Source organism: Danio aesculapii, chromosome 23 (assembly GCF_903798145.1).
Source record: "Danio aesculapii chromosome 23, fDanAes4.1, whole genome shotgun sequence".
Lineage (NCBI taxonomy): Eukaryota > Metazoa > Chordata > Actinopteri > Cypriniformes > Danionidae > Danio > Danio aesculapii.
The window spans coordinates 6624778-6641387 of NC_079457.1; the positions used below are offsets into that span (position 1 = coordinate 6624778).

General features: G+C 36.3%; 1 protein-coding gene across 2 annotated transcripts in view; it reads left to right on the plus strand.

Annotated features, from left to right (window-relative positions):
- scube3 (signal peptide, CUB domain, EGF-like 3) overlaps positions 1 to 3723 on the plus strand; it is a 272493-nt gene extending 268770 nt beyond the window's left edge. For both annotated transcript variants that reach the window (XM_056448768.1, XM_056448769.1), the window contains one exon: positions 1999 to 3723. In XM_056448768.1, the coding sequence (XP_056304743.1) occupies positions 1999 to 2151 (153 nt within the window). In that variant the 3' untranslated portion in view covers positions 2152 to 3723. The remainder of the gene's footprint in view (positions 1 to 1998) is intronic.
- Positions 3724 to 16610: the final 12887 nt, after the last annotated feature.

Sequence of the window (16610 nt, forward strand, 5' to 3'; positions counted from 1 at the left end):
ACACCAATGCTCTAATTTTATGATTAAGATAGTCTGATTAAGAGTCATGTAAGCAGCGATTTTTGATTACCTTGAAGGATCACGAGTCCCAAAACGCAGAGGTTTTTCTTTCTGTTCGCCATGAGGTAACAAATTCCATTAAAACCTCCTGAATGAAAATATGCTGAATGAGAGTGAACTGCTGAACTGCAGTTAAAGTCTAAAGATTAAAAATAAAACACCCGAAATTGCATGAAACTCAGGTGGAAACTGCAGGATAGCCTGGTGATGCGACATTAATTTTATACTGAAACTTTCCTTCTAAAAGCGCGCCCTTGGTCTTATCCAAATTTCTTTGCACGTTAAACACACGCAGGACCAGAGCAAGCTGAAGGCAAACAGCAATCACGCCGCCCTCAACCTGAAAGTGACCGGTTTGGGGATGAAAGTTAGGACCGGGGGGTTCGCTCATTATTCTGCTGCCCAAGGCGGCCGCCTAGGTCGCCTCTATTCACCCGCCGTACCTGACAGGAAATTTTTAAAAAACTGCAGCTGCGTTATTTGCATTTTTTTTACGTGTTAAATATTTGAAATTAATCACGTTAACGCACTCATTTTGACAGCCCTACATTTTAGTAAGAAATAGCAAAGCTTGGCAACTTTTTGCTCACAGGTTATTGTGGTTTTTCAAAGTTGCTAGCCGTTTATGATTTTCAATGCTCTGTTTTATTGTTGTGAAATTGCACTTTAAATGATTAAAGTTGACTATTGCATGCTGTAATTTACTTTCATTGAGTGCGTATATTAAAGTTTGTCACTAATGCTTAAATTTGTCAATTTTTATCTTAAATGTGACAGATCTAATAGTTTTTGTTGATTTTTGACCTCACAATAAGTCATGTACAGTGAAACACTGCAAAGTTTGGATTAAGAAATTTTTCAATGTTTAAACAAAATATTTTACTGCTCATTTACCGCACAACATATTTTACCACCCAAGTATGGATTTATGTCATCTAAATCAGTGTTTCTCAACCACATTCCTGGAGGATTACCAGCTCTGCACATTTCCCATGTCTCCTTAACCAAACACACCTGATTCAGCTCATCAGCTGAAAAACCTGGCTGTGACAGACAAAGGAGACATCCAAAACATAGTGTTGGGGGTCCTCCAGGAATGTGGTTGAGAAACACTGATATCAAACCTGTTAAACAATAATATTGTGATATAATTTTACAGTTTAAAATAACTGTTTTCTTTGTCAATGTTTTAATATGAGTTTGTCATTAATTTCTGAGAGACAAAGCTGAAGTTTCAGCATCATTGCTCCAGTATTCAGTGCCACATGGTCTTTCAGAAATCATTATAGTGAGATTTTATTAATGATTTCATATCATTATTATAGGTAATTAAGAAAGGTTTATTACGTATTAACAATGTGCTGACAATGATTTTTATTGCTTAATAAACTGATGCCCATGGTTTATTTGATTATAAATGTAAATGATCCAGCATTTATTCAGAACCAAATCATTTAGTAATTATACTTATGATTTGCAGGAAAAAAACTTTATAGTCAGAGGTCCAGCTCTCTTCTGGCCAATAAAATAATGCATTTAATTATGTTTTATAGCAGAAATCATAGGCCCTATAAACTGTCAGTCACACTTTACAATAAGGTGTAATTAATTAATGCATTACCTAACATGAACTAATTATGAACAATCGTTAAACAGCATTTATTAATCATAGTACAACATTTACTAATTCATTATTAACATCCAAATTCATGCTTGAAAACACGAACAAATACTGTAATCAATGTATTGTTCACTGTTTGTTTATGTTAGTAAATGCATTAGCTAACATTGACTAGCACAACCTCATTGTAAAGTGTTACCAAATTGTCATAATATTTATTCATAGACTTATTCTGATCCTAATTATTCCAAACGTTCAATCTCTGGTGCTTTTAACCTAAAGAAATGTATTTATTTTTTCTCCTTGTTTCTCATCAGGATAAAAAACTGATTAAAACGCTGTTCGACGTTCTGGCTCACCCACACAATTACTACAAGTACTCGACTCGAGACTCCACGGAGATGCTCCCGCGCTCCTTCATTCGCCTCATCCACAGCAAAGTCTCGGCCTTCCTACGTCCGTACAATTAATCCAAAAAGAGCACCATCCACATCCACACAGGCCTCGAGTCAATGGGATCCACACACACACACACACACACACACACAAACACACACATTTTCAACACCACACACACTATGCAGAGTTCAGATGCTTCACCATACTGTTTCCTTTCTATTTTCTTGTCAGTCATCTCTGAAAGGGAGAAAAGCTTCAGTGTAGTTTGTATGTAGCGCAGTCGTATCGAGCCAATGAACGTGTTTCTTTTTCTCCTCGTGTTCGGTGCCGTGTCGATGTTTTTGTTCGCTCGTATGAACAGTTGCACGATCAGTCCCCTTGTAATGAGCGACGTGCGCGTTTAAACGCACTCATAAAGAGTGTGTTGTACAGACAAAAGAAAGCCGTAGCATGTCAGAGACGAGAAAAAAACCCAACTGGAGCTAGCTGTGATCGTGCTTTAAGAATAGACTTCTTTTTTATTTCCCGGCTCTCGTAAATGCTAGTTCTCAAAAAAGAAATGTACAATCTTTTGTATATCTGTACTTTTAGTGTGCTCTTGGTGAGATCTAATTCATATCACGACGTTAAAGCATTATATTTGAGCTCCTAGAGCGTCCATGTAATCTCTAAAGGTCATGCTGTTAAAACAGTAATGTTCAGATTGTATTATTGTCAAATGCATATTCGTCTATTTCCTAATATTCAAGTTTTAATTTAACAAGGCTTAGAAGACGTGCGACATATTGCAAAGGCTCGGATGGTGAAAAAGGTTGGAAGCCAGTGGATAGTTTTTTTTCTGTGCAGGACATGCAATTGCTGCTTCTTCAGAAAAAAAAAACGTCACTTTAAGCCTTTGGTTTTACCTAATGCAGTTCACGAACTGTTCTGAGGAGAAGAGCAGTCATGGGGCCGGACTCTTGGAAGTGATGTTTTCATAATGCATTGTTTCTCAACCACATTCCTGGAGGACCACCAGCTCTTTCCATGTCTCCTTAACCAAACACACCTGATTCAGATCATCAGCTCATTAGCAGAGACTGAAAGACCTGTAAAGGGTGTGTCAGATAAAGAAGCCATCCAAAACATGCAGTGTTGGTGATCCTCCAGGAACGTGGTTGAGAAACACAGTCATAACGCATGCATGAATCACTGATAAACGTAAACGTAAGTGGATGGACTTGAGTTTTTAAGAAAACAGCAGCATTATACACTTCAGTCGCATGTAAAGGTGAAACTGCAGTGTTTTGAGGTTGTTTTTGCACATTGAGACCCAAAGAGAAGCATCAGTGTTCGGGTTACAGGGCTCGCGTTTCAACGAAACTTGCCAAATACGCCAGTGGACGTCAACATTTATGAGTGTTTCCTGTATTGATTATGAACCCGTTAGTATTGATCATGAATGTGTTTATAAGTAGAGCCCTTCACATAAAGTGACTCTGAGAAAAGAACGAAACTTTGAGAAGGTCAAACCATACCCAGTTTTTTGCGAAATGGAAAAGGACTGGTTAGAATGGTAGTTTACTGTTGTCTTTTTTGTTTTGTATATTGTAAATATGAAATAAACAGACTGATTGGAGTCTGAGAGATAAGTCCAAACACAAGTTGTTCTCCCGAGCTTGTATTTAGAAACTTCCCATTGTACGATCTGCACTTCTGAACAAAAGAGGGTTTGTTGGACTTTGAGCATCAAGGATGGAAATGCTATTGCTAGCATACGGTCACACTGTATATAAAAGTGCATTCTTGTGTTACCCACTTTGGTTAGCTTCATATGTTTGCTCTAAACCATGAAGCTAACTATATGTGTCAACTTTAAAGAGATAGTTCATGCGAAAGTGAAAATGTGCTGTTAATTTACTCTCCCTCAGGCCATCCAAGACTTCGAAGACTTTTTAAGCAGAACATGAAAAATTTGTAGCTGAAAGTTTTTGTTTTTGGTGATTCACAAAATAGATATGTCCATAGCCTCCTTGTTATAGCAACTGACTCCCATACAAAGAATCACTGGTTCAATCCCAGCTCAGACCGGGTTGGGTGCAGTAGTATGACCGGTTAGTAACTTGTGGGGGCTCGTCCGTGATGGGAGTGAGATTTAGGGGAGTGAGTGTAATGGAGGCCAACCAACGAAGTGCTATGCAGGTAAACATCCTTCCTCTGACCTCAATAGATGCTTTAGCGACAGACTTTGGAGGCCATGGTGTTTAGCCTTCTTGTTAGAGCAACCGACTCCCATGCAAAGAAAAGCTGGTTCGATCCCAGCTCAGACTAGGTAGGGTGCAGAAGGACAGGTGGGTTACATGTGGGGATTCGTCCGGGATGGGAGTAAGGATTAGGGAGGTGAGTGTAGCGGAGGCTAGCTAGCGAAGTGCTATGCATGTAAACATCACTCCTCTGACCTCTATAGATGCTCTAGCGACAGACGTTAAAGGCCATGGTCTTTAGCCTTTATGTTAGAGAAACAGACTCGCATGCAAATAATCGCTGGTTCAATCCCAGCTCAGACCAGGTTTGGGGCAGTAGGACCGGTGGGTTACATGTGGGGGCTCGTCCGGGATGGGAAGTGAGGTTTAGGGTGTGAGTGTATCTGAGGCCAGCTAGCAAAGTGCTATGCAGGTAAACATCCCTCCTCTGACCTCAATAGATGCTTTAGCGACAGACGTTAGAGGCCAGGGTGTTTAGCCTTCTTTTTAGAGCAACCTACTCCCATGCAAGAATGGCCGGTTTGATTCTAAGTCAGACCGGGTTGAGTGCAGTAAGACCGGTTGGTTACTTGTGGGGGCTCGTCCGGGATGGTAGTGAGGTTTAGGAGTGTGAGTGTAATGGGGGCCAGCTAGTGCTCCTCTGACCTCAATAGGTGCTCTAGTGACAGACGCTAGAAGCCATGATCCTCCTTGTTAGAGCAACTGACTAACATGCAAAGAATCGCTGGTTCGATCCCAGCTTAGACCGGGTTGGGTGCAGTAGTATGACCAGTGAGTTACATGTGGGGGCTCGTCCGGGATAGGACTGAGGTTTACAGGGGGTGAGTATAATGAAGGTCAGCTAGCGAAGTGCTATGCAGTTAACATCACTCCTCTGACCTCAATAGGTGCTCTTGTAGCATCCGCTAGAGGCCATGGTCTTTAGCCTCCGTTTCAGAGAAACCAACTCCCATGCAAAGAATCGCCGGTTTGATCCCAGCTCAGACAAGGTTGGGTGCTGTAGGGACCGGTGGGTACAAGTCAATTAATTCCAGCACTTTGAGAGGTTTGTTTTTCTTGTAAATGATATAGGCAATAAGGCCATGTCCACATTTATATGGGTATTTTTTCTCTGCCTTTTTAACAAAAATCTCCCTGAAATGCAAAAGCGCACTGTGATGCATGTTAAGATGCCAAACCAACAGGTGGCGATATAAGTCAAAGATTAAAGTTGTAAAGATGAGAAAACCCAACTCTTCAAACTGGGGTAGTAAAAAGTAAAACCAACATTAAAAAAGAATCAAGATAAAATCGTGAATCGATATCATATTTTTACCATATCGTTATCGATATACTGGTCTGTTGTGGTGTAGAAGAAGCTGTATTTACAGAGTCACATTTTATAAATCACCAAAGACCACAGTTTCAGCTTAAATTTGTTTTTAATATTCTACGGAAGGAAACCTTTGCTGGCCAGACTGTGTTTAGTTTAACAGCACATTTTCATTTTGGGTGCTATCCTTTTATCTCAGCACTGCAGACAAAACTTACCATCATGTCTTTGTCTTGTTTTTAGTACAAACATTTAAACTCAGGATGCAAACAGGTCCATCATGAATGATAATTACAATAGTGGCTTATCACACAATATTTTAACAAGGCCTAAATAGTTTAAACTACATTTGAATTCGAACTTACCTAAGAAGCATTAAAAAGTGTCCTCTACAGTATGAATATGGGTAGTGTGAATGAATTTCAGACATACTACATTCGTCATGTCCTAATTACTACCAGTTGTGTAAATTTACTTCTGTTGATAATCTTTTCCTGAGACCTCAGAATTCAGCATCTTTCCACAAGTTTTTTTCTTTAAGAATTTTTAAACATTATAAAATCAGTATTAGAGTTGTTGAAAGCACAATCTGTTGTTAAAACTAGCCTAGACAGCCACGTGCTGTTAAGCTCAGAATCAATTGAAGAGAATAGCAAAGTATTTTGGAAATTTCAAAACCGATGCAGAATCGTTTCCTGAAGCTATTGTTCACCACAACTTTAATCAGTATAAAACTCATGGTCATTTTTTTTAGTATTAGCTTTTATTAGTATTAATTGAGTCATGTGAACTGTCCCTCGCAAGCCACCACTCTTATTTTTGATCATTTTCACCTAAATATCCTCTGAATATTTTGTGTGCTCGTGATGGAGAAAGCAAAGGGATGCCTGTATACAGTAACTCTTCATTTTTACACAGGATATAACTTTCACTTTCTCTGATGATCTTATATTTCAATCCCAGGAATCCAGACGTCTCTTACTGTACTCCTAGAACACATATTGCCATAAGAATGTAGTGTTTATGCAATATTATACTGTTATATTGTCGTTATTGAGAATTCAATTCTATTCTATTATCTGGGACAATATATTTAACACCAAAAACGATGATGATGACAGGACTAGATGTAGAAATGTGAAAAGCAAATTTACTTACAGTATTGTTTTCTGAAAAATGCTTGAAAAAGACAACTTAAATGAAAGGAAAAATGACTATTTGTCTAACTTCATTGACTTGTTTCTTGTTTTTAACAAGACTTTTTCAGAAAACTATTTAAAGTCTTTGCTCATTTAGCATTTCAAGTAGAAGTATCTCACAGTACTGAACAAACAAGACAAATACTGAGAAAGGTTAATTATTTTTCTTTTTTGCAGTAGACTTTGGTATTTCAGTAACTGACCTGGTAGAAGGAAATCCACCATAAGAGGTGATAGTTTATGCTAATCCAGTGCTTCACATTCAATACTCAATTGCACATTTTAGAAAAACTATCAAATTTAATTGCAATGCTAGAAATGTTTGCATTTACAGAATGTTTTTGTAATATTCAACGAAACCGCTCAAAGAGGTTGACCAAATTAATTCAAATGAATCAATCTACAAACACATTTGAATGGTCTTCGACATACTTTGCAACCCTCATGAATAGACTGTGACATACAGAACTAAAACGAAAGCATGTGCGTGATATTCACATGGGACATTTTATGAAGCAGTTATCAACATTTTAGGTATTTTGTACAAGTTTCACTAATATAATTGTTTAAATGTCTAAATATTATAGGTTAGAAATAAAAGGGAAAGGGTGAAAAAACAACTTGGTTTAAGCCAAGTGGTGGCGATTGGTAATCTCCAACTAACAGAAACAAAAAACTCAACGTCATCGTGTCCTGTGTGCAAATCAGGATGGCTCATATGTGTAATAGCCAATTGCCATGGAAAGAGAAGTTTGGGTTCAAGTAGTCAATGTTTTGTTGAATGTTCACTAAGTTCAGAGTTGTAGTTCTTCTAGTCAGTGTCATTGGTGGTCTGTGACTGCTGCTTTATATATATATTTTTAATAATTTCCAGCTTCTTTGCTCTACCAAACCCATTTCAAACAACAGTAAGTGTTAAAAATGATCAATCTATGTTGGTGTTCAAGTTTTTGTGTCTGTGTATTTTTTTTGTCATTTCCCCCATTTTTTTCTTTTTAATGTCTTTTTTTTTAAACAGAGAAAAAGAAATGACTTTTCCACATTGTTTCATGAAATGGGAAATGGTATTTGCACTTGAAATTTGTTTATGCTCATGTAAAAATGTCTGGATTTTGTATTGTCTTTTTAAATGAAAGGAATTGGTGTTCTTAAAGTTGTCTATTTTGGTTTCTTAATTTAGAGGTATAATTTATAACTAATAATTACCAACACAGAGGATATGAAGATTTAAAGGAAAAAATGGATCTTTCGATAACCTATAGCTAAACTTATTCATTATTTTCTCAATACTTATTCATAATTTAATGTTTTACTCTAAATATTCATGCAGTTTTTGTCACAATAATATTTTAGTTAATAAGTTTACATTGATGTCCAAAATCAACATCTAAAAGTAATTTGACAATTTAAATGAAGTTGGTATCAATTACATTGATTGTATATATATATATATATATATATATATATATATATATATATATATATACCATGGTGTGAAAAAGTGTTTGCCCCTTGCTGATTTATTGTTTTTTATTTCTTATTTTTGTCACTCTTTAATGTTTCAGATCATCATACACGTTTAAATATTAGTCAAAGATAACACAATTAAACATGCTGTTTTTTTTGTTTTTTTTAAATTAAGGATTTTATAAGGGAAAACAAAATACAAAACTACAAAGTTCGTCCACTTCACCCACCCTGTTAAACATAATTTACTCTGGTTTATAACACCTGAGTTTTTGTCTGTTTGCAATGAAGAAATTACTTAAACAGGACCTGACTGACAAAGTGAAGTAGACCAAAAGATCCTCAAAAGCTAGACACCTTGCAAAGAAATTCAAAAACAAATGAGAAAGAAAATTTGCTTTGGGACTGTGTCGAACCACCCTGAGAGCCATTATCTACAAATGAAAATATGAAACAGTGGAGAACCTTTCCAGGAGTGGCCTGCCGACCATAATTACCCCAAAAGTGCACCAACAACCCATCCAAGCGGTCATAAAAGACCCCACAACAACATCTAAAGAACTGCAGGCCTCATTTGCCTCGGTTAATGTGTGTTCATGACTTCACCATAAGGAAGAGACTGGGCAAAAATGGCTTGGAGATCCAAGATGAAAACCACTGCTGAGCAAGAAGAACATAAAGGCTTATCTCAGTTTTGCCAGAAACTTGATGATTTTGATAAACTTGATCTTGATGATTCCCATGACATTTGGCAAAATGCTCAAGCTGACGCAAACTTGGGTTCTGCAGCAGGACAATGATCCAAAGCACACCAGCAAGTCCACTTCTGAATGGCAGAAGAAAAATGAAATGAAGACTTTAGGGTGGCCTAGTCAAAGTCCTGTTGTGAATCTAATTGAGATGCTGTGGCATGACCTTAAAAACGCAGTTCATGCTCGAAATGTGGCTCCAATGTGTCTGATTTATACCAATTCTGCAAAGATGAGTGGGCCAAAATTCCTCCACAGTGCTGTACATTGCAAGTTATTGAAAATGCTTGAGTTGTTGCTGTTAAGTACGGCCAAACCAGTTTTTAGGTTTAGGGGCATTTTTTCCACACAGGACTGTGTAGTTTTGATTTTATTTTCCTTCATAAATAAAAACTTAATTTCAAAACTGCATGATGTGTGTACATGTATTATTTTTTACCAATACACACACACCGTATATAGCATAGTCCAGCATAAATAAGTACAGCCCAGATTTCTCTTTCAAAATTAATACTTTCTTTGGGATGCTAAACAATGAGATTAGATTATTTAAAACCAAAGCCAAAACTTGAACCAAGTTTGGGAAATAACTTAGGATCATGATGCAGAAATTAGAAAACCCCAATTAATATGTTAAGGAAAATAGCAAATAAAAATTTAATAAAGAAGAAAAATCAAGAGAATATGGATGTTAGCATATTAACTGACAGTCAAGATGGTGAAGTACCCGGATCAGCCAGTTATTAGTTCAGTGGATCTATTAATTATTATTTATATATATTATTTATTTAATGCGGTTAAATTATAATCCTCACTGTGACATTTAATGGGTGTTTTTTATTAATCATGGTACAAACATATAAAGCTCATTATTTTGTTCAGAAAAGGACGTATTTGATGATTGAAAGCCCTGTTTAGTTTGACTCGAGCCTAGTTCCCTTGTTAACGTGTAAAATGACAAAAACTCATACACATATTCTGGTCTTTTAAATGTTTTATTTTCATTTCATCATACTTTTAGACACAACTTTAGCTTCAATAAAAGACCAATATTAGCTTTCACTTTCATTTATCAAAATCTGACAAGCTGCAAACATTTTTAAAGTGGCAATTTATCAGCATTTCTTCAGTATTTTTGGACATCCACAGTTGAGGTGGAAAACTTTATGGAAGATTGACAATCAGGCGAGCCACAAACACATCTCCGCTTATTGACTGGGAACGAGAAGCCACATGGACTCCTGCATTCCTCCTGGATGACAGTATTGACTCCACCATAACTGCATGATGTCTGGATGCTGCAAGGCTGATAAACAGATCTGAAGCCGCTGCAAACCTGCTTTCCACAGACTCCAGAGCTTTTACAGCCGCACTCCAGCTTTCCACAGACTCCAGAGCTTTTACAGCCGCACTCCAGCTTTCCACAGACTCTAGAGCCGCACTCCAGCTTTCCACAGACTCCAGAGCTTTTACAGCCGCACTCCAGCTTTCCACAAACTCCAGAGCTTTTACAGCCGCACTCCAGCTTTCCACAGACTCCAGAGCTTTTACAGCTGCACTCCAGCTTTCCACAGACTCCAGAGCTTTTACAGGTGTCCTGGAGCAGCACAGACTCAGAAGCGCAGCATGACACACAGCTGCAGGTGCGCGGCACAACCGGCAAACAGCTCTTCACTGTCCTGAAATCCTGAGAGCGAACCCTAAAGGATGGGAAACGGCCCACTCTAGATCCGCTGCTGATGGAGAATTTTTCACAAGACATGCTGGAGCTGAAACAGAGAGAGGAGGAACAGCAGTGCTGGCTGAGTTACTGCAACAAAGCCAGTCATCACTAATTACATCTAGGCATGGGGTGATAAACGGTTTCAAGGTTTCTTTTGTTCTACTGTTCCTACAGCACATGCAAGTTTTGAGGTTGTTTGTTTTGTTTTACTACTATCTTACTTAGTTTTTCAGGGCAACAGTATCTTCAGCAGAAAAGGACCCTCCACATCAAAAGCTACAGCTCAATCCACAATTCAGGTAAAATATGAAAAACAAATCGCTTATAAACCAACATCCAAGCCTGCTATAGACCTGAACAGTGCTGTGGCTTTACTCTATATCCACAGAAAAGAAAGATCTCCAAAGATGCCTTTTCAAATTGTATAGAAATCTGTGTTTTTAAAACTAATGAAGACTGCAGAAGTCAATTATTTATTTTAATTATTTAGCCTGATTTAGCGTGTTTACTGCTCCAAAATATTTGAAATGCTTCTTAAAATAAAATATGTTGTGTTCAATGGGGAAAAAGTATTTTTTTGCCCAGAAAATTAAAAAATATATATATTTTACAGCAGTAATCACAATACTGTGAAACTGACCAAGGTTATCACATCGTCAGAATCTTATACTGGCCCATGCCTAATTACATCATTATAATTTAATTACTTTTCTGATTACTTTGTCTGAAAAGTGACTTAATTACTCAATAAGTCATTTAATTACTTGACTCAATAACACTTAAAATATATAAATCTTAATGAATAAACAATACAAGTTAAACTCTTTTAATTCTTTCAATATGAATCAAAGTGGAGCTCTTGGGTTTTATATAAAAATAATAATAAAAATAAAAAATGTTAAAAACAGTCTATAAAAACATTAAACTGTCCAGGTAATCCCACAGGGTGTGCGCGAGGTCTTAAAAGTTTTAAAATGTCTTAAATCTCAAAAACAGAATTTTAAGCCCTAAAGAAAGTCTTGAATCTTCTGAAATGTTGTGTTTTAGGTCTTAAATCTATTTTAACAGGTCTTCATTTTTCTTTCTTCATGTCTGGCCATTAACACCCAAACAATCACCAACAATCCATCTCAGTAAAAGTTTTAACTTTTTATTAAAAAATGTCATTTTTATCTCTATTTACCACAATAGTTTAATTATTTTCCTTACAATAACATTCCCCATGTATTTACTGATGGGGATACTGACCAGGATACAACTAGGCATGCATACATTTAGTTTATTATAGTTTTTAAAACATTTGTCAATTTAAATTTTGAAAGAAAGGTTATGTTGAAAATAAAAATGTGTTTACAACTACAGCTTGCTTGTTTTGACACAATATTAAAAATATTTTGCTAAGAAATATCTCAAATATTTTATTTTGTTTTATTCAATTATTATTGTATCATTAAATGTATTAAATTATAATAATGTTTTTAATAGGGCAAATAAAAATCTTTTCCATCTGGGCCATTCGAAAAACTCCTTAGCGTTTAGAGTCTAAAATTTCGTTCATAATGAAAAATGTCTTTAAAAATCTTAAATTTAACTTGGTGAAACCTGCAGAAACCCTGATCACACCATATTTCAAACAGTACCATATATTGACTTAATTTTCCTACTTCGTTGTTTCATAAGCATGCACAATTGTCTGACAAATCTAATCACCTTATTTGAAAATCAGGTTATTATGCAAAATATCCGAATAACAATAAAAAAAAATCTCTATTTCTCTGAATTGATCGTGATCATCTTGATATGTTCAGTAAGTAAAAAGTCGAGTACTCACATGTTTTCAGTCTATTTTCTGAAGTGTGTTTAAAGTGTGCTTGCTGGGAGCAGCTTGTCTCTATCTCTGATGTTTCTCTCTCAATCAGCCCAGTATTTATTCACATCTCCATCTCCACCCACTTACACAGCTCAGGACTGGAGAATTTGTGTTTCATGAGGGCAGCATTTAGAATTAGTTGCTCTTATTAAAATATAAATACAGCAGTGTTGCGTAAGGCAAAAGATCACATGCTGCATTTACTCAAAAATGAACATTTACTCACTATTTACTCACTCTTAAACAGTTTTAAATCTTAATGAGTTTCTTTATTCTGTTAATCACTAAAGAAAGTATTTTGAAGAAAGCTGGAAACTGCTAACCATTGACATCCATTGTAAATGTTCTATTTTATCGGACCTGGGACCCTTTCTTTGATTATCTAGGAACCTCTAAGTCTCTAAGACTAAAAGCTTGTCTGTTAGACTCAGCCTGGACAAAGGAGATGTAATATGCCCTTTAGTAATATAATTTTGTATTTTATGTCATTATAATATTTTTTATTATTAATATTATTATTATTTTTTAGTTGTTTATTTAATTACAATATAATGTTATGAGCATCTGCTGTGTAAAACATGCTGGATAAGTTGGCGGTTCATTCCACTGTGGCGACCCCAGATTAATAAAGGAACTAAGCCGAAAAGAAAGTGAATGAATTAATTTTATTTACTATTATTATTATTATTTTTATGATTTTTTTCATGTTGGGGTCAGATTTCAAATGACCTGTATGATAGATATTATCTTTTTACTCAATGTAATTTTTTTGACATGTTTTTGCACTAAAATGTTCAATAAAAATATATTTCAAAGCAAAAAATTAACATTGACGTCAAAAGACATGTCAAAAATGATAATAAATTGGATGTCAAACATATATTTGACATCCACACATTGATGCCCTCTTGACCACCAAAATAATGAGAAACTATTATAAGAAAAGTTGTATTCCTCTGAAAGCTTCAATTACAAATGTACACTGCATTTTTGGCCCTACAGCGCATGTAAACAGCCTTGATGTCAAAACGACATCCAATTGATGACTAACATTGGCGTTATTTGACTGTTAAATCTATTGACAATTTATATTTACGTATTTTTGATGTTTTGACATCAGGGTGCCCACTGGGTTACCAGTTTCCAACATTTCACATTATAGCTTATTTTGTGTTCAACAGAAATAAGAAACGTAAACAGGTTTGTAACAAGTGAAGGGTGAGTAAACTGTTCATTTTCAGCTTTAAGTGAACTATCCATTTAACTTTGATTTTACAGCCGGCAGCATTACATGTGCAAAACTGAGTCATTTTAGTGAAAATGGGAAACAAATTTATCTCAGCCGTGATCTAAGAGACTTAATCAGACAAATTAAAGTGTTTGTTTGATCTGTTCAGCCATTGTTCATGTACATTTTGCTTTGAAGCACTTTTAAAAGCCAATGTGACTGACTGCATCTGCTATAAACAAAAAAAGAGGAGCAACACTGCTCAAGTGTGAAGAAATGAATGATAATATTCATAAATGAGTTGTGCACACAGTTTCACCTTTTGTTGCATCACCAAAGACTTTTTATTATTATTATTATTTAGGGTTTTTTAACCTTTAATAAATAGTGCAGAGAATTGACAGGAAATAGTTGGGAGCAGAGAGAGGCGAAAGCAAAGGACCTCGAGACGGGAATCTAACTCAGGTCGCCGTGAGCACCATGGTGCTACTATATATGTCAGCGCACTTAACCACTAGGCTATTGGCACCAATGACTTTTTAATCAATTAGCTGCTCCAAGTAAACAGGAGGAAAACGCGAAATGCGTCCAAACACTTCAAATATAGTCTGTGTTAGTAAATGCAAGACTATTGATGAAATCCAGGCATAACACTGTATGACAACGCTTCAGATGACTGTTCTAGAGCCTACAGCTAATCAATCTGTCAGATTCTGGAGAGCACTACAGCTCTAAAGAACATTATAAATGATCTTAAATAAAACAAATACATTTATAGAGATGGTATATAACTATATAATTTCACTCACCAGGGAAACGGAGGCCATGTGAATGGTTTGTGAGCAAAATTAAGTGCACACAGCATGCCATATCATCTGATAATTGTAGGAAATAATCCCAAAAGGCAATTGACTTTGTAAAGAAACATTAACAAACACAAAAATGCGATGTATATGCCGAATCCATCGGCTAATTAGCCGTAATCAGCTGAGGTGACGAGACAGCGAGCAGCGAGACCTAGCTGTCACTCAAGTGGCCACGCCCTTAGTTACGCAAACTTAATACAATACCGTAATAAAACGAAACGGATGAGTTATAAAAAAATTCACCCCCTCACAGTTGTCATGAAGGTATGGCTATATGCACCAAAGCCATCTTTTGTACCAGGCTGTAAACATGTTTTTATCAGCTGTAAAAATGGCCAATTTCCCATTGCAGTCAGAAATGACCTGGACTTCCTGGAGCCAGCCCCCCAAGGCGAGTCGATGTATTGTAGTTTTAGTTACTTCCGTATTGGCTTCCCGAAGGAGAGTGGGAGGTTGCCGCTTGGCTGCTACAAGTAAACAACTAGTCTTAAATTACATGCACTACAACAAACCAATGTATTCATGGTTGCAATAATTATTGATGTATGGAACTTAAGTTTAAAATTAAATGGATAAATATAAACAACTGAAAAGAGATAAAACTGGAATCCTCAAACATTAATGTAACTAATTGCTGATAAGAAAGTGGACACAGTATGAAATGATGTAATCATTTGAGCAATTAAATACTTCAGCACACAAAGAATTATAATTGGAGAGATTACTGTTATAATAACTGTATTTGCATCCCCTCAACTTTGCACTACTGTTTTTTTTTCTATTATTATTATTATGCAATATGATATCAGGCCAAAACTCCATGCACAAAATATGTTAAATGTATTGTAAACATATGCACATTAACTGTCACCCCCAAATTTAGAATTTACACTTGAAAATGTAGGTGATGTATAGGTATTCTGTCAAGATAACTTCAGCTTTAGAAATGATTATTATTTCTTTAAGGCAATGTTTGTTTGCTTAGTAATTATGCATATCCACAGTTGAGGTGGCTTTTTTGTGGAAGATGATATATCTGATGTTTGCATATGTAAATACATAGGCCAGTGTATCATTCAGATCTTTCAGACTGAATTGGATTTCTAGAAATGCAAACTATATATCAATGTAGTTTGAAACAGATGTGTTGCCAGTTGCACTTTAAACATGCACTTAATACACAAGTACACTTCATTAAAGGGCCATGAAACCCCCCTCTTTCGGTTCATGTCTACCTCAGAATTTTTTCAAAAAATGCCCCATGATGGGCATGGAGCTCTGCGAGCAGAGGGAGGAGTGAGCATGGCTAACAGAACAGGGGGAAAAGAGAAGAGCGAACAACAATGAGACACAAACCCTGAGGAGACCCATGATTTTATAGTTTACAAAGTTTAAATGCAAAGAAATAAACAGTAAGTAGTTTAATGTCCTGCTGCATTTGTTAATCGTAATTTCATATACACACAACCACAATTTATATCATTATAAAGAAAATCATGTTTATAATGTATAAACACTATAAATGAGGACTTTTCTGCTCCTCAATCCCCGGGTCTGAATGCAGACGCAGTGGATAGCGGTGCAGCAGGTCTTTTGCCCTGTCTATTTCAACCATTAACCCTGCTGGTAATCCGGACAATTTTAAAAATAGGCAAACACAACAGCACGGATATAGGCAATGTGTCTGAATGGTAACAAACTCAACTGATAGATGACAAAGTTCACCATTCTCCAATTCTTGTATAGCTCTCTCAACAAAAATGCTTGTTACACACAAACAGCTTCGCTGTATCGGCCCTGACAGCATTGCAGGAAAATAGAAGCAACAAACCCCGTGTATCATGAAAACAAACACATACGACCCGTGCCGTGC